The sequence below is a fragment of the Myxine glutinosa genome, chromosome 5 (assembly GCF_964187855.1).
Source record: "Myxine glutinosa chromosome 5, kmMyxGlut1.1, whole genome shotgun sequence".
In the NCBI taxonomy this organism is placed as follows: Eukaryota; Metazoa; Chordata; class Myxini; order Myxiniformes; family Myxinidae; genus Myxine; species Myxine glutinosa.
The window spans coordinates 21,397,700-21,425,442 of NC_136265.1; the positions used below are offsets into that span (position 1 = coordinate 21,397,700).

Here is a 27,743-nt window from a genome sequence, read left to right on the forward strand (position 1 = left end):
TCTGCTGCTCTTATTCTGCTCAAATCGGCTGATCTGATCATGTGCTTGTTAAAGTGGACATCCCTCTGACCATTCTCAGGGAGCCTCCTCAGCGTCGACGAGTCTGGCATTTCACTCAGGCCAACTGGCACGGTCTTCAAGCAGCCATCAATCATCTGGACTGGTCTCACATCTCTAACGCCTCTGACATCAAATCATCCTGGGAATTCTTCAAAAGTAAATTGCTCTCTCTCATGCACAGATTTATCCAATCTCGTCTTCAGTTGTCATACCCTTCCTCCCATCCATGGTACACGGAATCTTGTGGTGAGGCTGTTGCCCAGAAACAACTTGCCTTCGTCTCCTGGAAAGCAAATCCAATGGAAGGAAATCTAATTTCGTTTCACAAAGCCCGAAACAAGTGTGTCCACCCTCAGGAGAGCCAGGAAGCACTATCTCTCCATACTCACGAATGAACTCTCAAAGCTGTCTCCTTCCTCCAAATCAAATCTGTTCCTGGTGTTTTTGTTCCCCCTCCATTCCCTCCATCCCCTCCCTTACCTCAAACGGCTACACAGCTGACTCCACACGTGAAAAAGCTGAATGCCTCAACTCTGTGTTTGCCTCTAAATCTTGTGTCCCAAACCCATCCCTCTCTGCACCCACCGTACCCAGTCGTACCCAGCTGCTCCTGGACTCTGTGTCCTTTCCTCCTGAGAAGGTGGAAAAGTTTCTGTCAACCTTCGACTCTGATTCTGCAACTAGACCTGACGGCATCAGCCCACGGGTCCTAAAACACTGTTCTTCCGCTCTTTCACTCCCTCTCTCTGTGCTGTTCACCCTCTCTTTTGCTCAAGGCCATCTGCCATCTGCTTGGAAATCAGCCAACATCACCGCTTTACACAAAAAAGGTGCAAAACCAGATCCGAGCAACGACAGACCAATCAGCCTGCTCCCAATTATCAGCAAAGTCATGGAATCCATCATTGCTTCGGATATGAAACCTTTCCTCTTCTCCAATGGCTTGATCTCTGATCATCAATTTGGTTTCAGACCAGGTCACTCTACTCTGGACATGCTGCTTCTGCTGTCTCAACAATGGATGGAGGTCCTCAATGCCAAACAGGAAATTAGAGCCGTCTCCCTTGACATATCACGTGCCTTCGATACGGTCTGGCACACAGCTCTGCTCACCAAACTCTCCTCCTATGGTGTCCATGGAAATCTCCACGCATGGCTGGCGGACTTAACCTTCAGTCGTAGTCAACGTGTGGCCCTGAATGGGTTTCTCTAATCTCCTCTTCCTGTTCATGCTGGAGTTCCCTAAGGCAGTGTTCTGGGCCCTGTGCTTTTTCTGGTCTTCATCAATGATCTCTCCGGCTCTCTTGAAAATCCTCTCTATCTCTTTGCTGATGACTCCACTCTCTTCCACTCCATTCCTCATCCCTCAGATCAGCAGTCTGCGGCCTCCTCACTCTCTGCAGACCTGGACAAAATCACAGACTGGGCAAACAAGTGGAACATGTCTTTCAATCCTGACAAATCGCACACTCTGACGATGTCTCTCCGAAAAGACCGACTGGACAACCCTCCCATCCACTTTCTGAATAATCCTCTCCAAGAAGTTCTGTCACTCAAGCTTTTGGGTCTCACTATCTGCCATGATCTTTCCTGGGAAAACCACATTTCAAATATGGCCTCCAAAGCCAGTCGCCGACTGGGCATCCTCCGTCGTGCGAAGTCCTTCCTTGGCACACCTGAGCTCCTCACCACATACAAGGCTTTCATCCACAGCTCAATGGAATACTGCTCTCCCCTCTGGGCTGGTGCTCCTGCCTCACACCAAGCTCGTCTTCACGCTGTTGAAACCAAAGCGTTCAGAATAATTGGAATCTCCCGCAATGAAGCTACCTCCAAGGCCCTTTCATTTACTCACTGCAGGCAGGTTGGTGGTCTTTCTGTCTTCTACCGACTCCTCTCCGCCCCTAGCTCTCTCTGGGGTCTGTCCCCCAAATATTCCTACAGGTCGCACAAGATCTGCCTGCAACCCTCTTATGGTTAAACTGCCAAAATCAAAACTCTCTGCTCACCTTCACTCCTTCTTCTGGAACAAACTCCCTCACTCTCTTAAATCCCACTCCTCCCTCCAGGTCTTTGAAACAGCTGTTCACCACCATCTGTTGTCTTCCCCCATCCAAAACCTTGATCTTTTCTGCCCCCGCTAATTTCACCCCAAATCCACTTTTTTGAAACACCAACTTCTTTCCTGGAAGTCCTTGGTGTCCTGGTGTTTATACTTCTCCCACCCCTCTCCCCCCCCCCTTCCCACGCCGCCTCCCCCCAAGCCCTGTCCCACCCACACATTCCCGATGTCCCTGTTCTCAAATGTTGTGTTTATGTGCTTCCCCTTCTCTCCCCATCTTGTCTACCGCTCCCCTTTTTATATACTTTGCTTGTTTGTCTGTTTTGGTTTGTTTGTGTGATAAATGTTAGGTCTTTCACGAGCCTTGATTCTGTGTGCAAAAAAAAAAAGAAAAAAAAAAAAGATGTTCGGTGGCTCGTGAAAACCACGTCAGTCGGCCTGAGTGAAATGCTAGACATCAGTGATGAGGAGGCTCTCTGAATATGGCCCAGAGATGTCCACTTTAACAAGCATGTGATCATTTGAACTGATTGGAGAAGAAGAACAGCAGACATTTGCAGAGAAGTTAGTCATAACCAAGTCAAGAAGAGATGATGTACCGTTAACTGAGATCCGGGTCGGGAAATTGACAGATGTCAGTCCAAATGAGTCATGGGATTTTCTGCCATTCTTCTCTGCAGATCCTCTCAAGCTCTGTCACGTTGGATGGGGACCGTTGGTGGACAGCCATTTTCAGGTCTCTCCAGAGATGTTCGATTGGGTTCAAGTCAAGGCTCTGGCTGGGCCACTCAATGACCTTCACAGAGTTGTCCCGAAGCCACTTCTGCGTTGTCTTGGCTGTGTGCTTCGGGTCATTGTCCTGTTGGAAGGTGAACCTTCAGCCCAGTCTGAGGTCCTGAGCGCTCTGTTTCAGGTTTTCATTAAGGATATCTCTGTACTTTGCTCCGTTCATTGTTCCCTCAACCCTGACCAGTCCCCCAGTCCCTGCTGCTGAAAAACACCCCCACAACATGATGCTGCCACCACCATGCTTCACCGTTGGGATGGTATTGGGCAGGTGATGAGCGGTGCCTGGTTCCTCCAGACATGATGCTTAGCATCGAGGCCAAACAGTTCAATCTTGGTTTCATCAGACCACAGAATCTTGTTTCTCACAGTTTGAGAGTCCTTTCGGTGCTTTTTTGCAAACTCCAAGCGGGCTTTCATGTGTCTTTCACTGAGGAGAGTTCCGTCCGTCTGGACATTCTTCTTCTTCCGACGAAGGAATCTGGACATCCCATCACCCATCTCTGTCAAATCTTCCCTTTTGCCCCTCCCCCCCAAATCTTCCCAAACACCCATCCCTTTCAAATCTCCCCCCCTGCCCCTTCCCCCCTAAACTCCCCCCACACCCCTCCCCTCCGAGACTCTCCCTCACTCCTCCCCTCCTAGACTCCCCTCTCACCCCTCCTCCTCAAAGCGTCCTCCCCGCTTCTTCCCCCTTCCAACTTTCACCTTCATCTTCCTCAACCTTCTGCCTCACTCTTCCCCCTCCTCAAATAACACCTCACTGCGCCTCACCCAACACCATCAAACCTTTTGTCCGCCCCATTCTTCCCTCTCTCCAAGCTATTCTGTAATCTCTGACACACCTGCAACAGCTCTCCCTACCTCTTCCTCCTCTTCCACATCCTGCCCTACCGCCCCCCCCCCCCCCCCCGTTCTGTATCCGATGCTCCCCCTTCCTCTTCCTTAACAGTATGGACCTCAAACATCTGGGGCCTTCGCTCAAACGTAACTGATCTCTCCATACAGGTTGCTTCTGACAAACCAGACGTGATCTGCTTAACAGAAACTTTCCTCCTTCAAGATGTCTCTGATTCCTTGGTATCTCTCCCAGGTTACTCCCTCCTCCGGTATGATAGACCTGAGCCTCGTTCTGGAGGTGGGGTTGCTATCTTTATAAAAAACTCTCTTCCTCACTCGCCCTGCACTGCCCTCTCTCCACCTCACCCCCAGGAATACCTTTGGCTACGGCTTCCCCTTCGCTCCCACCTTTTGTTCATATGTGTGTTGTACCGTCCACCAAACAGTGATGACTCCATCTACATCTCGCTGTCTGATAATATGGACCAACTTCTATCTACCCATCCCAACTCTCTCTTCCTCATATGTGGTGATTTCAACTGTCACCATGCCAGTTGGCTGGGGGTGGGTACCTCTCTCACCAGCCATGGCTCTTCAGCAAATGACTTCTGTGACTCACTGGGACTGACACAATCTGTCAATTTCCCAACCCGGATCTCAGTCAACAGAGAATCTTCTCTTCTTAACTTGGTTATGACTAACTTCCCTGAAAATGTCTGCTGCTCTTCTTCTGCTCCAATCGGCTCTTCTGATCATGTGCTTGTTAAAGTGGACATCTCTCTGACCATTTTCAGAGAGCCTCCTCAGCATCGACGAGTCTGGCATTTCACTCAGGCCAACTGGCACGGTCTTCAAGCAGCCATCAATCATCTGGACTGGTCTCCCATCTCTACTGCCTCTGACATCAACTCATCCTGGGAATTCTTCCAAAGTAAATTGCTCTCTCTCATGCACAGTTTTATCCCTTCTCGTCTTCAGTTGTCATACCCTTCCTCCCGTCCATGGTACAAGGAATCTTGTGGTGAGGCTATTGCCCAGAAACAACTTGCTTTCGTCTCCTGGAAAGCAAATCCAACGGAAGGAAATCTCATTTCCTTTCACAAAGCCCGAAACAAGTGTGTGTCCACCCTCAGGAGAGCCAGGAAACAACATCTCTCCGTCCTCAGGACCGAACTCTCTTATCTGTCTCCCTCTTCCAAATCCTGGTGGCGTCTGGTAAAATCTGTTTCTGGTGTTTGTTCCCCCTCCATCCCCTCCCTCACCTTAAATGGCCACACGGCTGACTCCGCACGTGAAAAAGCCGAATGCCTCAACTCTGTGTTTGCCTCTAAATCTTGTGTCGCAAACCCATCCCTCTCTGTACCCACCGTACCCAGTCGTACCCAGCTGCTCCTGGACTCTGTGTCCTTTCCTCCTGACAAGGTGGAAAAGTGTCTGTCAACCCTCGACTCTGATTCTGCAACTGGACCTGACGGCATCAGCCCACGGGTCCTAAAATCATGTTCTTCCGCTCTTTCACTCCGTCTCTCTGTTCTCTTCACCCTCTCTTTTGCTCAAGGTCATCTTCCATCTGCTTGGAAATCTGCCAACATCACCGCTTTGCACAAAAAAGGTGCAAAAACAGATCCCAGCAACTACAGACCAATCAGCCTTCTCCCAATTATCAGCAAGGTCATGGAATCCATCATTGCTTCAGATATGAAATCTTTCCTCTTCTCCAATGGCTTGATCTCTGATCATCAATTTGGTTTCAGACCTGGACACTCCACTCTGGACATGCTGCTTCTGCTTTCTCAACAATGGATGGAGGTCCTCAATGCCAAACAGGAAATTAGAGCAGTCTCCCTTGACATATCACGTGCCTTCGATACAGTCTGGCACCCCGCTCTGCTCACCAAACTCTCCTCTTTTGGTATCCATGGAAATCTCCACGCATGGCTGGCGGACTTCCTCTCTAGTCGTAGTCAACGTGTGGCCCTGAATGGGTTTCTCTCATCTCCTCTTCCTGTTCAGGCTGGAGTTCCCCAAGGCAGTGTTCTGGGCCCTGTGCTTTTTCTGGTCTTCATCAATGATCTCTCTGACTCTCTTGAAAATCCTCTCTATCTCTTTGCTGACGACTCTACTCTCTGTCGCTCCATTCTTCATCCCTCAGATCGGCAGTCTGCAGCCTCCTCACTCTCTGCAGACCTTGACAAAATCACAGACTGGGCAAACAGGTGGAACATGTCTTTCAATCCTGACAAATCTCACACTCTTACGATGTCCCTCCGAAAAGACCGACTGGACAACCCTCCCATCCACTTTCTGAATAATCCTCTCCAAGAAGTTCTGTCACTCAAGCTTTTGGGTCTCACTATCTGCCATGATCTTTCCTGGAAAAACCACATTTCAAATCTGGCCTCCAAAGCCAGTCGCCGACTGGGCATCCTCCGTCGTGCGAAGTCCTTCCTTGGCACACCTGAGCTCCTCACCACATACAAGGCTTTCATCCGCAGCTCAATGGAATACTGCTCTCCCCTCTGGGCTGGTGCTCCTGCCTCACACCTAGCTCGCCTTCACGCTGTTGAAACCAAAGCATTCAGAATCATTGGAATCTCCCGCAATGAAGCTAACTCCAAGGGCCTCTCACTCACTCACCGCAGGCAGGTTGGTGGTCTTTCCGTCTTCTACCGACTCCTCTCTGGCCTTGCCCCCCCAGCTCTCTCTGGGCTCTGTCCCGCAAATATTCCTACAGGTCGCACAAGATCTGCCTGCAACCCTCTTTTGGTTAAACTGCCAAAATCAAGACTCTCTGCTCACCTTCACTCCTTCATTCCTCTTTTCTCCCGCCTCTGGAACAAACTCCCTCACTCTCTTCAATCCCACTCCACCCTCCAAGTCTTTAAAACAGCTGTTCACCACCATCTCTTATCTTCCCCCATCCAAAACCTTGATCTTTTCTACCCCCGCTAATTTCACCCCAATTCCCCTTTTTGAAATACCAACTTCTGTCCTGGAAGTCCTTGGTGTCCCTGTGCTTTATACTTCTCCCTCCCCCACCCCCCCTTCCCATGCCTCCTCCCCCCGGGCCCTCTCCCTTCCACACATCTCCCTGCTCTCGGATGTTGTGTTTGTGTGCTTCCCCTTTTCTCCCCATCTTGTCTTCCGCTCCCTCTTTTTGTGTATTTTGTTTGTCTGGTCGATTTGTTTGTGAAGTAAATGTTAGCTCTTTCAGGAGCCTCGATTCAGTATACAAAAAATAAAAAATAAATAAATAAATAAATAAATACTTCCGACGTCTTTCCGTCTGGCCACTCTGCCATAAAGCCCAGATCGGTGGAGTGTTGCAGTGATGGTTGCCCTTCTGGAAGTTTCTCCCATCTCCACACAGGATCTCTGGAGGTCAGCCAGAGTGACCATCGGGTTCTTGGTCACCTCTCTTACCAAGGCCCTTCTCCCCCGATTGCTCAGTTTGGCCGGGCGGCCAGCTCGAGGAAGAGTCCTTGTTGTTCCAAACTTCTTCCATTTAAGAATTATGGAGGCCACTGTGCTCTTAGGAACCTTCAATGCAGCAGAATCTTTTTTGTAGGCTTCCCCAGATCTGTGCCTCTACACAATCCTGTCTCTGAGCTCTGCAGGCAGTTCCTTCGACCTCATGGCTTGGTTTTTGCTCTGATATGCATAGTCAGCTATGAGACCTTATATAGACAGGTGTGTGCCTTTCCAAATCATGTCCAATCAATTGAATTTACCACAGGTGGACTCAAATCAAGGTGTAGAAACATCTCAAAGATGATCAAGAGAAATGGGAGGCACCTGAGCTAAATTTCAAGTGTCATCGCAAAGGGTCTGAATACTTATGTCAATGTGATATTTCAGTTTTCTCTTTTTAATAAATTTGCAAAACTTTCTAAAATCCTGTTTTCTCTTTGTCATTATGAGGTATTGAGTGTAGATTGAGGAGGGAAAAAAATGAATTTAAACGATTTCAGCGTAAGGCTGCAACATAACAAAATGTGAAAAAGTGAAGGGGTCTGAATACTTTCTGAATGCATTGCACGTCCGCCAGGCTGAACAGTTTATGTTTTGTGTCACACTGACAGGCTGGATCTGGATTCAGACATGAACGAAAATCCAATCGGTTTGTTCTTGTCGCCAAAACAACTCATCCCCCAAGTTTTGCCATAACTCATCCACAACCTTTTAAAATATCATGTTTTGCAATATTTTCAAATATCGCTTTTCATCTGATCTCTCAAGAGTGAAGAATCACTTTAAAAGAATATATTTCTCTAATCCGAAACCATATTCAGATCTTCACCCAAATCAAATCGATTCGTCCTTGTCACACACCCAACCTGTCCACCAAGTTTAGTCCAAATCCGTCCACAACATTTTGAGATATCGTGCTGTTTATCGGTTTTGGCCCCATCTTCAAATGGTGAAGAATCACTTTTAAAATTCTACAAGCCGGATCCGGATTCGGATCTCCCAAAAATCTAATCATTTCATCCTTGTCACATACGCTACCTCTCTGTCAAATGTCGTCCAAATCCGTCCACAATTTTTTTAGATATCTTGTTCACAGACAAACAAACAATCACTCGCAGAGTGAAAAATGAGTCATATGAGCGAAAAATCAATCATATAGCGACACTTGGCAAAAGATGATAAAGTATCCGGCTCTCTACTCTCAAACCTGTCGCCTTCCTCCAAATCCTGCAGGCGTCTGGTCAAATCTGTTTCTGGTGTTTGTTCCCCTTCTATTCCTCAAGGCAGTGTTCTGGGCCCTGTGCTTTTTCTGATCTTAATTAATGATCTTTCCGATGCTCTGGAAAATCCTCTCGCATGTCGTTCAATCATGACAAATCTCACACCCTCACCATGTCTCTCCGAAAGCACAGTCTGGAAAACCCTCCATATACTTTCTCAAGAATCCTCTCCACAACAAAAACAACTGTTGGAGAAGATTGTCATGGGGCCCGAAAGGCTAACCCCTGCTACAGCAGAGAAAATGGCCTTAAAATGCCTGTTGTGTGTGCATGTCTCTAATAATACAATATAATAAAATGGAATGGCATTCAGTGGAGTATCTTTTTGACCTCAAAAATAATTGGTGGTTGAATTCAGTGACCTGATATGTGAATCGACTTCAAATTTCACGTTAAATCGGATGAAAATTGAAAATTTTAGAAATCTGGCCTATTTTGACATTTTGACCAACACTGATCTCAAAAATAGTTGGTGGTTGAATTCAGCAAGCTGACATGAAAATGCCATGCAAATTCAAGTAAATCAGATGAAAATTGAAGATTTTAGAGGTTTGTAAAGGGCGTTGACCTTTGCCTGATGTTGACCTTGAAAATAGATGGAGGTTGAATTCAGTCAGCTGATGTGCATATCCCATTCAAATTTCAAGTCAATCACATGACAATTGAGGACTTTAGAAATTTGAAAAAAAGTGGTTGATCTTTGGCCTTTGTTGACTTTTGACCTTCGACCTCAAAAATAAATCGGTTTCTGTCAGACCACCAACTCTACCATTTGGTGAAGTTTCGTGAAGAACAATTTAAAATTGTGACCTATCGGCAAGTATATGTGAGCGGACAGACAAACACACAAACCTGAGTGATCAATATACTTGTCAAAAAATGCTTTTTTGACAAGAAACAAAGAGAGACAGGGGTGAAAACATAACCTCCGTACACCTTTGGTGGCAGAGGTAAAAATAATAATAATAATAATCAGAACACAAGTCAGGAGACGACGATGGTTCACGAGCGAGTGGTATTCTTCTGTTTGATTTCGAAAATTCGGTTCGATTCCGACAACTTTGAAAATTTGACCTTTGTGACCTTCAAATGTCAAAACGAAGGTCACTGACATTGAAATGAGATAGAAAACAAGCATTCTGAGTATTGCGCTGCAATATACGTCCCCTACCGGCAGTCTGTCGTCCGGAAAACTGTTGGGGAAATTTCCAAGGCTTATTTACCCACAGGTTCTGAATCGTTCCCAATCGCTAATTACCTCAGGATGGCACCTGTGATTCGCACTTGGGACTTCGATTTATACACCTTGCAGACAGGTCAGCAGAAGCACGAGAAAATACGTTGTTGATAAAGAACCTTTCGAGTCGCTAAATATCAGTAATTTATTATATTTTCCGGTTCACGATCAATGATCGATGTGTATACAGTCACTTGAAAAAGTAAGTACACCCCATGTAAAGTTTTGACTTTTTCAACATATTTCAGCATACAGCTATTTGATCTTAATTTCAACACTATTGATAGATAAAGGTGATATAATATAACAAATATCATGAAACATTTACATTTGTAGTCCATTGTATAATTTAAATAAACATAAATGCAAATTTCACATGTGGAAAAAGTAAGTACACCCCTACATTTATCACTACTTCAAATACCTAAAATTAGAATCAGGTGCACCAGCTCAGGTGCAAATGATTGGAACATCGTTAGAGAGGATCTTGGAGGAACCTGTCTTATTTAAACCTCAGACATTTAGTTTGGTTTGCTCTTTGTTGTTGAAGTGTGCGGCGTCACGATGCCGAGATCAAAAGAGCTCTCTGAGGCCTTCAGAAAGAAGGTTATGGATGCCTACGAGTCTGGGAAGGGATTAAAAAAGATCTCCAACCAATTAGAAATCAATCATTCGACTGTCCGGAAGATCGTCTACAAGTGGAGAAGATTGCTAACAACTGCCAACTTGTTCAGGCCAGGCCACCCCAGTAAGTTCAGCCCGAGAGCAGACCGCAAGATGCTGAAAGAAGTCTCTAAGAACCCCAGAATGTCATCACGGGACCTACAGGTAGCTCTTGCCACTGTTGATGTCAAAGTGCACGAGTCTACCATGAGAAAGAGGGTGGCACAAATTTGATCTACATGGGAGGTATGCCAGGAGGAAACCTTTGCTGTCCAGAAAGAACATCAGGGCAAGACGAAAGTTTGCCAATGAACACCCAGGCAAAGACCAGCACTTCTGGAACAATGTGCTCTGGACAGATGAGTCAAAGGTAGCGCTATTTGGCCACAGTATCAGAAGACATGTTTGGCGAAAACCAAAGACAGCATTTGACCACAAGAACCTGATACCAACTGTAAAGCATGGTGGTGGAAATATTATGGTTTGGGGTAGCTTTGCTGCAGCAGGGCCTGGGCAGCTCACCATCATATAATCCACGATGAATTCTTCATTGGACCAGAGGGTGCTTGTGGATAATGTGAGGCCATCTGTCGTATAGTTGAAGCTCAACCGAAGGTGGATCTTGCAACATGACAATGACCCTAAACATACCAGTAAATCCATCAAGGAATGGCTGAAAAGAAAGAAATGGAGGGTTCTGGAATGGCCAAGTCAAAGCCCGGATCTAAATCCCATCGAGATGTTGTGGGGGGATTTGAAACGAGCTGTGCATGCAAGAAACCCCTCAAACATCACACAGCTGAAATAATTCTGCATGGAGGAGTGGGCAAAAATTTCTCCCAGTCGATGTCAGAGACTGAATATGAATGAATGATCGTTTTAAGGTTGTCAGAGACTGGTAGACAGTCATAAGAAACGCCTACTTGAGGTTGTTTCTGCCAAAGGGGGCAATACTACCTATTAGAGCCAAGGGTGTACTTACTTTTTCCACATGCGAAATTTGCATTTGTGTTTATTTAAATTATACAATGGACTTCAAAATGTAAATGTTTCATGATATTTGTTATATTATATCACCTTTATCTATCAATAGTGTTGAAATGAAGATCAAATAGCTGTATGTTGAAAAAGTCAAAACTTTACATGGGGTGTACTTACTTTTTCACGTGACTGTATATATGGTCCTCGGCTTGGCTCCGCCCCTCTCGAAAGCACGCGCTGTGTCGCGCTTTTGACGTTCGCAGACGAGGCTGAGGGCGCGCGGTGCGGCTTGAGGAGAACTCCAGAATAAACAAGAGATATCCATTTTTAAAATATTTTCGTTTGATTAACGATATCTGCCAAACCACGTGCCCTATCGCAAATTCCAAAATGACATTTTAGTAGACTGACATGCTGAACAGATCTGTGAAGTTTCCCCTCGATTGGCTCAAAAATGACGGAGGAGCTTGGTTTTTCAAGGTTCATGCTTAAAAACGGCATAACTCTGAAACAATGTGACGCATGACGTCATGCTCGCTGACTTTTTCGTTCGTCATGGGTATGCGATTTTGCCTGCAAAGTTTGGCCTCGATCTGTTCAGCCGTTGGAGAAAAAGGGGTTTTCGTGTTTTCACGAAAAACAATATGGCAGCAAAACCACGTGACCTGTGACGTCATAATTACCATTAAAATATTCTTCAGACCGAGTCCCCCCTGCGGTGAAAATTTGATCTCAATTGGTCCTATTATTGCAGAGAAAATCATTTTTAAAGGAAATTAAAACTTAAAATGGCACTGAGTTAAGGATCATCAGAATTATCAGAATTCCCAAAGTTCAAAATGCCATATCTTTGTCAAAAATGATCGAAACGTCGTGAAGTTCGAACTTGATCTGTACCTTATCATGCGGAAACCATGTGCCAAGTTTGAAATCATTAGCATTAAGCATTTAGAAAAAAGGTCCGGAAAACTGTTCTTTGCGTGATGGACTGACAGACTGACTGACTGACGGCGTGCAAAGCTATAGTCCCCTCCGGTGTACACCGGTTGGGGACTAATAATGTATAATCAGTTATGAGGTTAGCTAGCCACACAATACCGAAAATTTGGTTAGATTCCGACAACATTGAAAATGTGACCTTTGTGACCTTCAAAGGTCAAAGGTCGAAGATTCTGAAATTTGTTGGAAAACTTGTATTTCATGATGCATGTGATAATATAAGATCATGTTCAACATTTCACCCTTTCAGGAAGCGAACAATGCAATAAAACCATCAAAAATCCACTTTTCTAGAATTTGTGACCTTGTGACAAAAATGAAAAATCGAGCGAGAATGGGGCTGGACACGTGACATTGGCCTAACCAAATACCAAAACCCCTGTCAGATTCCACCAACTCCCTCGGAGAAGATGTAGCTTGAACTCGATTACCCCCTAAAAAGATGACTTTTTTGGGCGTTGCTCCGCCCACAATGGGCACAATACACCCACTCTCGGCAGGACACAACGAGATCATGATATCAACCTCCCACCAAAGTTTCATCAAGATCGGATGATATCATCGGGTAGTTATGCTGCGGACAGACAGACAGACATACAGACACACACAAACCCATGACGAATATAGTGGTCACTCTGTTTGATAACTCGTGAACCAATAAAGGTTACTTCTTCACATGCTGTTACATTTAAACTAGAATGACACTCTTCGACATCACGACATCGACCGATATGCATCTGCCCATATTATTACATCACGAGCCGAAACCCGTGGAACATCCACGGAAGGGAGGATGTGGTGTATGGATAGAGTGTCCCATTATGGATGGCATAGGGGATTTGCTTGTCCGAGTAAGAGTTAGGAAGAAAGATGAGAATGAAGAGTGCGTATATGAACAACGATCGCCGACACCGGCACAAATGCATGCTCTGGATTGTCCAATCAGCGGACAGCTTGCTTCGCCTTCGCCCAGCAGACGCCAATACGATGGCGTCGTAAGATGGCATCGTATCGGCAGTTAATCGGATGCTTTTGGGCCCCAACGTCAGCTAATTCAGATTTTTCGAGTATGGCTGTACGTGATAAACAAAGAGCGCGGTTCGTAGATCGTAAATCCATTCGTGCCGTGGGCATCGGGTCACTGGGTGCGGCGTAAAATGGATAACAAAGTCGAGTCCTTACGCTATATATTATATAGACTAGCCGAAACCCGTGGAACATCCATGGAAGGGAGGATGTGGTGTATGGATAGAGTGTACCATTATGGATGGCGTAGGGGATTTGCTTGTCCGAGTAAGAGTTAGGAAGTATGGCTGTACGTGATAAACAAAGAGCGCGGTTGGAAGAAATTATGGTAAACCCACCTGATGAGGTTAGCGTACACCGCGATCGACGACACCGGCACAAATGCATGCTCAGGATTGTCCACTCAGTGGACGGCTTGCTGTCGCCTTTGACTGTCCAATCAGCGGACGGCTTGCTTCGCCTTCACCCAGCAGACGCCAATAAGATGGCGTCGTATTGGCAGTTAATCGGATGCTTTTGGGCCCCAACGTCGGCTAATTCAGATTTTTCGAGTATGGCTGTGCGTGATAAACAAAGAGCGCGGTTCGTAGATCATAAATCCATTAGTGCCGTGGGCATCGGGTCACTGGGTGCGGCGTAAAAGGGATAACAAAGTCGAGTCCTTACGCTATTATTATATAGACTAGCCGAAACCCGTGGAACATCCACGGAAGGGAGGATGTGGTGTATGGATAGAGTGTACCATTATGGATGGCATAGGGGATTTGCTTGTCCGAGTAAGAGTTAGGAGGAAAGATGAGAATGAAGAGTGCGTATATGAACAACGATCGCCGACACCGGCACAAATGCATGCTCTGGATTGTCCACTCAGTGGACAGCTTGCTGTCGCCTTCGACTGTCCAATCAGATGAGACAGCTGGCTTAACGTCCTCTGATGCGACGTCACACCTGCGAGGTATCAGGAGGCGGGAACCGAATCCAAAACAGAAGTAAAGTAAAGTAAAGACCATCGGAGATCTCCTGCGGCAGCGTTTCTAACCGATGTGGTAAAGTACAGTACGTACAGTAAAGGACATTCTCATTGATCCGTTGATTAACTATAACTGACCTGCGCCGCCCTGCTGTAGCTTGACATGTTAGCAGGTACTCTGACCTTTTCACAACTTCAAATGGCGTTTCATAAAATCCTGCTGTGACTCGACATGCGCCGCACCATAATCATTGGCTCATAAAACCCGACACTGCTACAGAGGATTATACTACCACCGGAAGCCGGCACTTGGTTGTCCACAGAAGGAGGGAAGAAACACACCATGTGGAATGAAAAACAAAATGCTTTAAAATATTCAAGAAAGAAACATTTTTTTTCATTTAATATTCCGTAAGTATTTATTGTCCGACTAACGATTGTCAAAATAAGAACCTGCTTTGGGCAATCGCACACTATACCGTGGAGGCCGCTTTTACAGAATAAGAAGGAAATAATTAAATTAATGCTTTCCTATTTACATCGTTGAGTCAATACGTCAAAAAATCATTTTAAAAACCTGTAATCACTGGTTGTAGGGAATGCAGATTTGACGATCAGCTGATTTATGTGTGTGTGTGGGTGTGTATTTTAGACTTGGACAATATAAGAAGGAAAATTGCTTTGCAATACATGCCCATTTGCAAGTTTCAGATCAATATCAGTAAGCAGTAAGCACGGCCCATTATTTAATGACACCACTCGACTGTCCAATCAGCGGACGGCTCGCATCGCCTTCGTCCAGCAGACGCCAATATGATGGCGTCGAAAGATGGCGTCGTATCGGCCGTTAATCGGATGCTTTTGGGCCCCAAAGTCGACTAATTCAGATTTTTCGAGTCTGGCTGTACGTAATAAACAAAGAGCGCGGTTCGTAGATCGTAAATCCATTAGTGCCGTGGGCATCGGGTCACTGGGTGCGGCGTAAAAGGGATAACAAAGTCGAGTCCTTACGGTATTATTATATAGATTATAATACTTGTACGAAGTTTGATACAAATCAATTCAGCTGTTCTCAAGTAATCACATTTTTACCTGACATGACCTCTGTTCTTTGACCTTAGGACCCCAAAATCTAATCAGTTAATCCTTACATCATTATGCATGTCTGCAACAAGTTTAAGGGGGCATTGGTGGTAGTATAATCCGGTTTCCGGAATCCGGGCCGGAATAATCCGGAATCCGGGCACCGGAGGATTATACCATTGAAGGCAAAAAAAAATTTTTTTTTACAAATATACAAATGCATCAATTAAAATGTTTGTTTCCTAGTATTGTATATATGCACCAAGTTTGAACGTAAATGGACTTGTCATAGAGAAGATATTAGCTGTAAAGTGGTAATTCATCATTTGTATGCATCTGGTTACCATGGTAACCATGCATAATATAATGCTATGTAATGTATACCAATGTAATGTTCATATATCAAGCAACATGTACATATATAGTTTTGCATATTTTCAATCAAGACATTTTATCAAAAAGTGCATTACTGTGATTCAGTGTTGTTTTTACTGTGTTCAGTGTAATGCTCCCCATTACTAATCAGTTAATCCTTACATCATTATGCATGTCTGTAACAAGTTTAAATTGGATCACTTTCGCCATTCTTAAGTTACAGACATATTACAGACTTTGACTTGCTCGACGGAGGCATAAAAATACGTCACCTACCAGATTTGGGTGTTGATCCATCATCCTGAAATTGGAGACTGCAGAAATCACTGAGCCAGATTCCACAGAAACCAGAATCGTGGTCCAGCTGCACATTTTGGGATGCGAAAATCTTTTCACAGAAACTGGAAAGTTCCCGAATAACATTCTCCAAGTTGACGAAAATGCTTCCCAAAAGAGAAGAACCTGCAATCTGGACATCTTGCGGCTTCGAAAAAGAATTCATAAATTTACAGAAGTCAGCATACATTGCAAATTGAAATTTATCTTTGGCGAGAGAGAGGAGCTCGTCCCGCAATGGATCCGACTCAGTACAAGCTCGAATAACCTTCCGATTCTCAATTCCAAGCTTATCAATCACTGCTTGGGCTGTTTCTGCTCTCAGTCCTTGTGATTGGAGCCATTCCAAGAAGCTCTCCATTTCACCAATGACCTGCCAGGGATACAAAGCTCATGTTAATCACAGAAAGGTTATAAATGTTATTTTCTTTGCACAGTTTGGAATTTTTGTGAGTCATTATCTTATCCAATTTGATCACATATCCAGTTAAACAGTAAACGTATCCAGCTTGTTCACCACAAATATTGATTTGGGATAACGTTATCCTGATGAGCCCATAATAAGGGCGCAAGCTGGATCGGCCAATCTAATTTCAGGTATTTGTGACCAAAAATATCTGTCTTCAAAGACCTGAGTACCACATGGATGCTCTCCCAATCTGAAGTTGATGTGTTGGTATAATTTACGAAAACGACATCAGCATCATGTCGCGTTCAGGGTCACAGTTGTTCCTCTTGTTTAATACACATTGTTGTAAAAACCAAATCTATAACATTGTCCCAACAGGAGGTTTAATTCAGTTTTGATCTCGAGCAACACCTGTAAGAAATCACAAGCATTGTAGCAGTGTACCATAATTATCGAAGTAACAATGGATTAGCAATTAGTACAAGCAAGCCTGGAACATCTAGCGATACGCACCATTCGAGTATGCACTACCACACAGAATAAATGTCACAGGAATGTGTCGGAGCGATGTCCGTCCGAGTTCTTGTAGAAGCTTCTCAGTGGTCGGAGACAGCATCGCACCTGGGTTCAACAAACACAATTTCATTGCATTCTCCTCGCCGTTAAAACGACACTTCCGCGAGGGCAGAAATCAAGCTCGCAGCACATATCATCAGAAAGCAAGAGAGTAATATCAGTGAACAGCAGTTGTCAGTCTATGTCAGTCAGTCCAACCATAGCGGTCGGGGCGACGAATTTCTCTCTCGGCGCGGGTTCGGTAACCACCGGGTACTACATCCCCAAGACCGGAGTCCCCCGTATTGGAGTATTCGCCTAAATCGGGTGACGGCGGTGGCCCCACAGGGCCAACCGGATCGGGTGCATGTAGCGGGGAGGAAGCCGGTAGATGCTCCATTGTCTGTTCAACTGGGTCGTAAGCCGGCTCGTAAACTTCCCCGCATGGGGCCAGGTGGCGTACCGAGACCGTAGACTCCCGTCCATTGGGCAACAACACACGAGCGTGCTCGGGATTAGCTTGGAGAACCTGCACCTTGTCCACAAGCGGGTCATATTTACTCGTGCGAACCGCGCTTTTGAGAAAAGCCGGTCCAGGCTCAGCAAGCCAGCCGGGTAAAGGTCGAGTACTGCCCAAACGCCGCGAGTAACAAAACATCCGGTCGTGGGGAGTTTGATTTGTAGCGGTGCACAATAAAATCCTGATCGAGCTTAATGTCCCGGGTAGTGACCAAGCCCATTGGTCTAGTCCTAGGCCGCGGGACTTAAGACTCAGAGTAACGGCCCTCCATATAATGCCATTGAAGCATTCTACCTGTCCATTCGCCTGTGGCCTATACGGAGTAGTATAGCTCGAAGCGACATTATGCTGGAGCAAGAAGTTCCTCACATCCTGGGACAAGAACACTGCGCCTCGATCGGTGTGCACATTGGCTGGATTACCAAACATAGAAAACAAGTTCCGCAGGCACCGGATAACCGTAGCAGCAGACATATCACCGCACGGAAAAGCAAAAGGGAATCTGGAGAACTCATCAACGATCGTGAGGAGATAATGAGAATTACTCGGAGCCGGTGAAGCCGGCAGGGGTCCTTTGAAGTCCATCGCTAATCTCTCCCACGGCCTAGTGACGTGGACCAACGTACCCACCGGAGGGTTGTAGAAGCAAGGTTTGAGTTCAGCGCATACGGAACAAATGCGACAGAGCTGACGAACATCCTCAACGGAATAGGGCAAGTTAAGACTGCGCACATAATGAGCGAAACGCGTCACGACGGGATGGCACAAGGTGTCATGAAGAACGCGCAGATCCTCCAAAGAGGTGAGGCTCACACACATCGCAGGCCTCGATAAAGCATCGGCAATGTGGTTATCCCTCCCTGGGCGATATTTGATTTTGTAACAGAAATCGGCTAGTTCAATCCGCCAGCGAGTGATTTTCTCATTCTTACTGCGTTGAGCATGGTGCGTGTCGTACTTAAAGGCAACACTTTGTTGGTCTGTAATGATCTGAAAACATTTGCCAAGCAAATATGGCCACCAGCGCCTGAAAGACTCAATGATGGCGTACGCCTCCTTTTCAAAAGACGAGTGTCTTCGCTCCGCGGAGGAGAGAGTCCTTGAAAAGAAGGCCACAGGTTGCCCCCCTTGAGAGAGTGTAGCAGCTATCGCGTGATCCGAAGCATTGCTTTCCAAAACAAAGAACTTGTTTTCGTCTATCGTCGGCACAGCGGCGCCAGCTGTCGGACTTCAGGCCATGGAAAGCAACCTTAGCAGCGTGACTCATGGGGAACGCATCGCAATCGACAACTGGGCGTAGCTTCTCGGAAAAATTTTGAACCCACTTAGAGTAATGGGCAAACAGCCCGAGAGCATGCTTCAAAGAAGCTCGATTGTGGGGCGGGGCCATGTCGAGCAAGGGTCGCAGACGCTCCTTATCCGGAGCAATAGAGCCGTGGGTCACGGTGTACTCCAGGAGATCTATCGTTCGAGTAGAATAGCGACATTTAGCCTCGTTCATAGTCAGGCGATACTTGTGCGCAACCTCGAGGAAGCGCTTCAGATTAGCATCATGATGTTCTTTGGCGTACCCACAAACCGTGAGATTATCCAGATAAACAAAGACATCGGTTAAATTCTCCTTAGCGATGTCGTCCATAGCCCTTTCGAAGCACACTACCCCATTCGTGACCCCGAATGGCAGCAGGGGAACTGGTACAACCTCTGTCTGGATTCAAACGCAGTGTAGATGCGATCTGCCTCGGAGATTGGAATCTGATGATACACACTACGTAGATCGAGAGTGCTGTATACCGAATATTGTGCCACCTGCCGAACCAAAGAATCCATTCCCGGGAGCGGGTAAGCGTCCAATTGGGTGAACCGATTAATCGTCTGCGAATAGTCGATTACCATGCATTTGCGGTGCGATTCTGTTCGAACCACCAAAACTTGGGCCCGCCAAGGCGACCGACTCGGTTCTATAATACCTTCCTTTAACAGCTGCGCAGTCTCTTCAGCAATGAATTGCGTGTCAGCCCATGAGTAGCGTCGCGATTTAACAGCCACCGGAGTACAGTCAGTAGTCATATTGGGAAACAGCAACAATGGTTCAATTTTCATCCCTGCAAGAGCACACACAGCAAGAGTATCAGTACCACCAAATTCCATTTCCAAACACCCATGTCGCTGGAGAAAATCGTGTCCTAGCAAAACTTCTGCACATAACGCTGGTAAGACCATTAAATGTACATCCGGAAACATTCGACCCTTAATTACAAGCTTCAGTCGACATTCCCCATTTGTGCTGAGCCATAGCCCTTGAGAAGCCATGAAGATTCTGCGTTTTGTCCCGAGAATCGGCCAGCCATGCTTCTGAACAAGTCGAAAATAGACATAACTATCAGTGGATCCCGTGTCAATTAAAGCATTTGCAAAAATTCCTTCAATCATGAGTGGGATAATAGCGTAGGACAGGCCAGGTGGCCCTGCAGATGTTGTCGTCGAGAGGAGGAGCTCAAGCCTCGCGTGTGGATCCGACGCCAGCTAATGTCTTTCGTGCCGTTGAAGTCGCTTGTAGGCCAGTCGTGCCGCCACCAGAGGGCGCTCGTGCCACGCGCAAAGATCCCAGCTTTGGTGTAGTCAAAGTGGATCGTAGGTCGGTCGTGCCACCACCAGAGGGTGCTCGCGCCACATGCGAAGATTCGAAGCCAGCGTACGCAGATCGGGGAGCCAAACCCGGAAGAAGGCTGGGCGTCAAATGAATTCCTGTCAAGGACGATCGTGCTGCGTACCGCTGTGATTGCGCGAATTGTTTAGTCGGTGCGGCAAGTCTCATCAAGGTTCGAGCTCTCAGCTCGGGGCCCATGGAGAGGGGCGATTCCAATCAAGGCCGGGCGAGGCACCGTTCGTTCCGCGGGCGCGGAGATAAGCACATTCAGCGTCGAGCTCGCTCGCCGGCCTCGCGACGAACGACGAACTTTTGCAAAGTGACCCGTCTTCGAACACAAATGCCACTTCGCCTCCTTAGTCGGGCAAAGTGACCTGAGATGGTTCCGATTCCCGCAGAAATAGCACTCAGCGTCACTTCCTGGCTTGTGTCCAGCAGCAGCGGCCGCTGTCAAACTCGGGTCCTCGAGCGCATCAGGTGCTCCAATTCCGGCGAGGATGCAGCATCCTCTAGCTCGGCGGTAGCTCTCTCCGGTCCTGTCTGTCAGGATATCCCTGCAGTGACGTCTGGACGTTCATACGTGTCAGCTTGCACCTGCGCTTCGGTGTACACATGAGATAACCGAAGGGCTGTTTTGAGGGTCAAGTCGTCTTGTTCGAGTAGTTTTTGTCTGACGACCTGCGACCTAATGCCTGATGCCTGAGACAAAAGCATCGCGAGGAAGGCCATCACAGACTTGTGCATGGGTGCGTACCTCAGTGGTACAGTGGTACAGTCCTTCAATAATCGTCGGAGGTCTTGAGCGAATTGGTCTCGGGTCTCCGTGGGCTCTTGTCGTCGAGACGCAAGCAAATGTCGGGTGAAGACGGCGCTTCGTGTTTTGATGTAGATACGTCGCAGCTCGGCCACAGCAGTATCGTACGTAGTGCACTGTGTAATGGACATGTACACAGTATGATTCACCTTGGATTGCAACACTGCAAGCTTTGTGTCCGCGGTGATTCCCTCCTGCGAATTCAGATGATTAGTCAGGAGCTTCAGTCAGTGTAGCAGTTGAGCGGAGCGCGTCTGGCGCTTGGGGGTCCGCGCAGAAAACTGGAACTTGGATCAGCTGATGAAGCATGTTGTTCTCGTTCAAGACGAAGAGAAGAAACTGAATTAATTGTTGTAAAAACCAAATCTACAACATTGTCCCAATAGTAGGTTTAATTCAGTTTCGATCTCTAGCAACACTTGCAAGAAATCACAAGCATTGTATCAGTGGACCATAATCATAGAAGTAACAATGGATTAGCAATTAGTTCAAGCAAGCCTGGAACATCTATAGTGTAGCAGCATAGCAAACCTGTTGTGCATTTTGTGATACAAGCACCAAATTTGGCACAAATGTACATTAATATGTTGCGAACATTTTCAGATATTGGGCCACTTGAAATTCCGTAATTTTTTTTTTCAAATTTTTTCAAATTTCGTAATTTCAAATTTTTCGGGTGACACCGTCACAATTTCGGTCTTCGAGGCCGGCCGATATAGTGGGGCGGCTTAGCCCAAATATTCAAAAGAATTGTGCATTTTGTGATACAAGCACCAAATTTGGCACAAATGTACATTAATATGTTGCGAACATTGTGTGGTCAGCAATGAAGACGAGAGTCTGAATTACATGTATGCAAAAGACCTTGTGAACCAGTGAAGCAAATACACGGGTAAGCATGAATTAAATCTAGGGCATGATATAATTTCCATGATGTTTACCTCTACACTCAATGGTGGAAGGAGGTAATGTTTTGATCCCAGCTTGTCTGTATGTCTGTTTGTCTGTTAGTCCACAAAATTCCAGCCAAAGCTTGTAGTAGTGGTAGTTGTAGTGGTAGTGGTGATAACAGAAATTGTTATATAGAACTGAACTTATATTATTATTATATGCAGAAAATAACTTCATTTCTATATGCCCTGCAGTGGACAGGTTAATTGGTTTATGCACTGAAGGGGTCACCCTGGTGTGCACTGCTGTGTTCTGCCTCACTGAGTTGTTCAGGTATGATGTACTCAGCACAAGCTTCCGGTCGGCCCGGAGGTGGGGGTGCGGGGCCTGTCACGGAACGTCAAAACAAACGGCCTGCCGGGGCCGCCCAAAAGTCGGGCGTGAGGGGCGCGTCCACTAATGGAACGCCTCTCGCTTCCCAGATCAAGGGCCACGTGGTCAGGAGAACCTCGTCCCTTCCGGTCACACTTTGCCTATCGGCCGGCCTCGAAGACCGAAATTGTGACGGTGTCACCCGAAAAATTTGAAATTACGAAATTTGAAAAAATCCAATTTCAAGTGGCCCAATATCTGAAAATGTTCACAACATATTAATGTACATTTGTGCCAAATTTGGTGCTTGTATCACAAAATGCACAATTCTTTTGAATATTTGGGCTAAGCCGCCCCACTACTAGCAATATGCACCATTCGAGTATGCACTACTACACAATAAATGTCACAGGAATGTGTCGGAGCGATGTCCGTCCGAGTTCCTATAGAAGCCTCTCAGTGGTTGGAGACAGCATAGCACCTGGGTTCAACTTAGACACAATTTAATTATTTATTATTATTATTATTATTTATTTTTTTTGTATACAGAATCGAGGCTCGTGAAAGAGCTAACATTTATCAAACAAACAAATCAAACAAACAAGCAAACAAATTATATAAAAAGGGGAGCGGTAGACAAGATGGGAAGAGAAGGGGAGGAAGCACACATACACAACATTTGAGAGCAGGGACATCGGGAGATGTGTGGGAGGGAGAGGGCTTGGGGGGAGGCAGGATAGGTATAAAACGCAATGACACCAAGGACTTCCAGGAAAGAAGTTGGTATTTCAAAAAAGTGGATTTGGGGTGAAATTAGCAGGGGTAGAAAAGATCAAGGTTTTTGATTGGGGAAGATAAGAGATGGTGGTGAACAGCTGTTTTAAAGACCTGGAGGGAGGAGTGGGATTGAAGAGAGTGAGGGAGTTTGTTCCAGAGGCAGGAGAAAAGAGGAATGAAGGAGTGAAGGTGAGCAGAGAGTCTTGATTTTGGCAGTTTAACTATAAGAGGGTTGCAGGCAGATCTTGTGCGACCTGTCGGAATATTTGGGGGACAGAGCCCAGAGAGAGCTGGGGGAGCAAGGCCGGAGAGGAGTCGGTAGAAGACGGAAAGACCACCAACCTGCCTGCGGTGAGTAAGTGAAAGGCCCTCGGAGATAGCGTAATCGCGGAAGATTCCAATGATTGTGAACGCTTTGGTTTCAACAGCGTGAAGACGAGCTCGGTGTGAGGCAGGAGCACCAGCCCAGAGGGGAGAGCAGTACTCCATTGAGCTGCGGATGAAAGCCTTGTATGTGGTGAGGAGCTCAGGTGTGCCAAGGAAGGACTTCGCACGACGGAGGATGCCCAGTCGGCGACTGGCTTTGGAGGCCAGCTTGGAAATGTGGTTTTCCCAGGAAAGATCATGGCAGATAGTGAGACCCAAAAGCTTGAGTGACAGAACTTCTTGGAGAGGATTATTCAGAAAGTAGATGGGAGGGTTGACCAGTCGGTCTTTTTGGAGAGACATCGTAAGAGTGTGAGATTTGTCAGGATTGAAGGACATGTTCTACTTGTTTTCCCAGTCTGTGATTTTGTCCAGGTCTGCAGAGAGTGAGGAGGCTGCAGACTGCCGATCTGAGGGATGACGAATGGAGCGGCAGAGAGTGGAGTCATCAGCAAAGAGATAGAGAGGATTTTCAAGAGAGTCAGAGAGATCATTGATGAAGACCAGAAAAAGCACAGGGCCCAGAACACTGCCTTGGGGAATGCCAGCCTGAACAGGAAGAGGAGATGAGAGAAACCAATTCAGGGCCACACGTTGACTTCGACTAGAGAGGAAGTCCGCCAGCCATGCGTGGAGATTTCCATGGATACCAAAGGAGGAGAGTTTGGTGAGCAGATCGGGGTGCCACACCGTATCGAAGGCACGTAATATGTCGAGGGAGACAGCTCTAATTTCCTGTTTGGCATTGAGGACCTCCATCCATTGTTGAGACATCAGAAGCAGCATGTCCAGAGTAGAGTGACCTGGTCTGAAACCAAATTGATGATCCGAGATCAAGCCATTGGAGAAGAGGAAAGATTTCATATCCGAAGCAATGATGGATTCCATGACTTTGCTGATAATTGGGAGAAGGCTGATTGGTCTGTAGTTGCTTGGATCTGTTTTTGCACCTTTTTGTGTAAAGCGGTGATGTTGGCTGATTTCCAAGCAGATGGCAGTTGACCTTGAGCAAAAGAGAGGGTGAAGAGAACAGAGAGAGGGAGTGAAAGAGCGGAAGAACAGGGTTTTAGGACCCGTGGGCTGATGCCGTCAGGTCCAGTTGCAGAATCAGAGTCGAGGGTTGACAGAAACTTTTCCACCTTGTCAGGAGGAAAGGACACGGAGTCCAGGAGCAGCTGGGTACGACTGGGTATGGTGGATACAGAGAGGGATGGGTTTGGGACACAAGATTTCGAGGCAAACACAGAGTTGAGGCATTCAGCTTTTTCACGTGCGGAGTCAGCTGTGCAGCCGTTTTAGGTGAGGGAGGGGATGGAGGGGGAACAAACACCAGAAACAGATTTGACCAGAAGCCACCATGATTTGGAAGAGGGAGCCAGATAAGAGAGTTCGGTCTTGAGAACGGAGAGATATTGTTTCCTGGCTCTCCTGAGGGTGGACACACACTTGTTTCGGGCTTTGAGAAAGGAAATGAGATTTCCTTCCGTTTGATTTGCTTTCCAGGAGACGAAGGCAAGTTGTTTCTGGGCAACAGCCTCACCACAAGATTCCGTGTACCATGGACGGGAGGAAGGGTATGACAACTGAAGACGAGATGGGATAAATCTGTGCATGAGAGAGAGCAATTTACTTTGGAAGAATTCCCAGGATGAGTTGATGTCAGAGGTGGGAGAGATGGGAGACCACTCCAGATGATTGATGGCTGCTTGAAGACCGTGCCAGTTGGCCTCAGTGAAATGCCAGACTCGTCGACGCTGAGCAGGCTCCCCGAGAATGGTCAGAGAGATGTCCACTTTAACAAGCACATGATCAGATGAGCCGATTGGAGCAGAAGAAGAGCAGCAGACATTTTCAGGGAAGTTAGTCATAACCAAGTCCAGAAGAGAAGATGCTCCATTGACTGAGATCCGGGTCAGGAAATTGATAGATTGTGTCAGTCCCAGTGAGTCGCAGAAGTCCTTTGCTGAGGAGCCATGGCTGGGGAGAGGTACTCACACCCAGCCAACTGGCATGGTGACAACTGAAATCACCACATGTGAGGAAGAGAGAGTTGGGATGAGTAGATAGAAGTTGGTCCATATTATCAGACAGCGAGATGTAGATGGAGTCATCACTGTTTGGTGGACGGTACAACACACATATGAACAGGAGGTGGGAGCAAAGGGGAAGCCGTAGCCAGAGGTATTCCTGGGGGTGAGTTGGAGAGAGTGCAGTGCAGGGCAAGTGAGGAAGAGAGTTTTTGATAAAGATAGCAACCCCACCTCCAGGACGAGGCTCAGGTCTATCATACCGGAGGAGGGAGTAACCCAGGAGAGATACGAAGGAATCAGAGACATCATGAAGGAGGAAAGTTTCTATTAAGCAGATCACGTCTGGTTTGTCAGAAGCAACCTGTATGGAGAGATCAGTTAAGTTTGAACGAAGGTTCCGGATGTTTGAGGTCCATACCGTTAAAGAAGAGGAAGGGGGAGCATGGGATACAGAACAGGGGGGAGGAGGGGTAGGGTAAGATGTGGAAGAGGTGGAAGAGGTGGAAGAGGTGGAAGAGGTAGGGAGAGCTGTTGAAGGTGTGTCAGAGATTTCAGAATAGCTCGCAGAAAGGGAAGGATGGGGCGGACAAAAGGTTTGATGGCGATTGGGTGAGGCACAATGAGGTGTTATTTGAGGAGGGGGAAGAGCGAGGCAGAAGGTTGGGGGAGATGGAGGTGAGAGTTGGAAGTTGGAAGTTGGAAGGGGGAAGAAGCACGGAGGACGCTTTGAGGAGGAGGGGTGAGAGGGGGGAAATGGAGAAGAAATTAGGGTGGGGAGATTTGAAGGGGAGGGGCGAGGGGGGAGTTTATGAGGGGAGGGGTTAGGGGGGAGTTTAGGAGGGAAGGGACAAGGGGAGGGATTTGAAAGGGATGGGATATGGGGGAGATTTGGAGGGGAGGAGTGAGGGGGGAGTCCGTGAGGGGGAGTCTTGGAGGGGAGGTGTGTGGGGGGAGTTTAGGAGGGAAGGGGGCAAGGGGGGAGGTTATGAAAGGGATGGGTGATGGGGAGGATTTGGAGGGGAAGGGCAAGGGGGAAGATTTGAAAGGGATGGGTGATGGGGAAGATTTGGAGGGGAGGGGTGATGGGGAAGATTTGGAGGGGAGGGGTGATGGGGAAGATTTGGAGGGGAGGGGTAAGATTGGATTTTAGAAAGTGTACGATTAATGGGAACCGAACATTTATTGCAAAATGAGTTTCTTGTGACCTTCGAGTCAAAAATACGTTTAAGGACGCTGGAGGGGGGTGGAGGGCAGGAGAGTTTAGGGAATGTAGAAAAGAGGCACTGGAAGAGATGGAATTATTTTTGAGGGTGAATAGATTTGGTGAGCAAGTCGAAAGCAGCCTTTTGAAGAAGAAGAAGAAAAAAATGTTATAATATATGACAGAATACAGAACTTGAGGGGAAAGATTAAACATTTGAAAGTTTAACAGTGAAAACTATCTGGGGAAATGGGGGAGAAACACGTGGTCGAAGAACGAACGAACGAATAAGAACGAATAAACGAATAAGAACAACGAATAAGAACAGAAAAGGAAATGTTTTTTTGGATTTTTTTTTTTGAGTTGAGATTTTAAACAAGGAAGTAGGCTATGGGGTGAAAAGACTGGGAAAAACAGAGAACGAAAGTTATTGGAGCACAAACGACGGATCGCTGAGAGAAAAACAAAGCCTCAAGGTTGGACACAGTACAAGGCCTCAAAAGACATGACACAAATTAACACGATTTTCGATACAGGTGTGAAAGATTTACACCGAGAATCTTCCTCGGGACACACTATACGTACACACACCATAAAATAAATACAGTTATAACGAAAATACAAAAGGGAACAATTACTTAACTTCGATTTCGATGGAGAGCGTGGACAGCTGCGAATAAACGAAACCTCGCCGACAAGACAGGAAGCGGGAGAGACACGCCAGAGACAGGCACAGACCGGCACGCCAGAGACAGGCACAGACCGGCACGCCAGAGACAGGCACAGACCGGCACGCCAGAGACAGGCACAGACCGGCACGCCAGAGACAGGCACAGACCGGCACGCCAGAGACAGGCACAGACCGGCACGCCAGAGACAGGCACAGACCGGCACGCCAGAGACAGGCACAGACCGGCACGCCAGAGACA

General features: G+C 46.8%; 1 protein-coding gene across 1 annotated transcript in view; it reads right to left on the reverse strand.

The window, feature by feature from the left end:
• The window catches only part of LOC137427864 (uncharacterized), a 182,361-nt gene that overhangs the window by 41,208 nt on the left and 113,410 nt on the right, over positions 1-27,743 (reverse strand). The window contains exon 5 of the mRNA XM_078777257.1: positions 16,110-16,542. Coding sequence (XP_078633383.1) covers positions 16,110-16,542 — 433 coding nt within the window. The remainder of the gene's footprint in view (positions 1-16,109; positions 16,543-27,743) is intronic.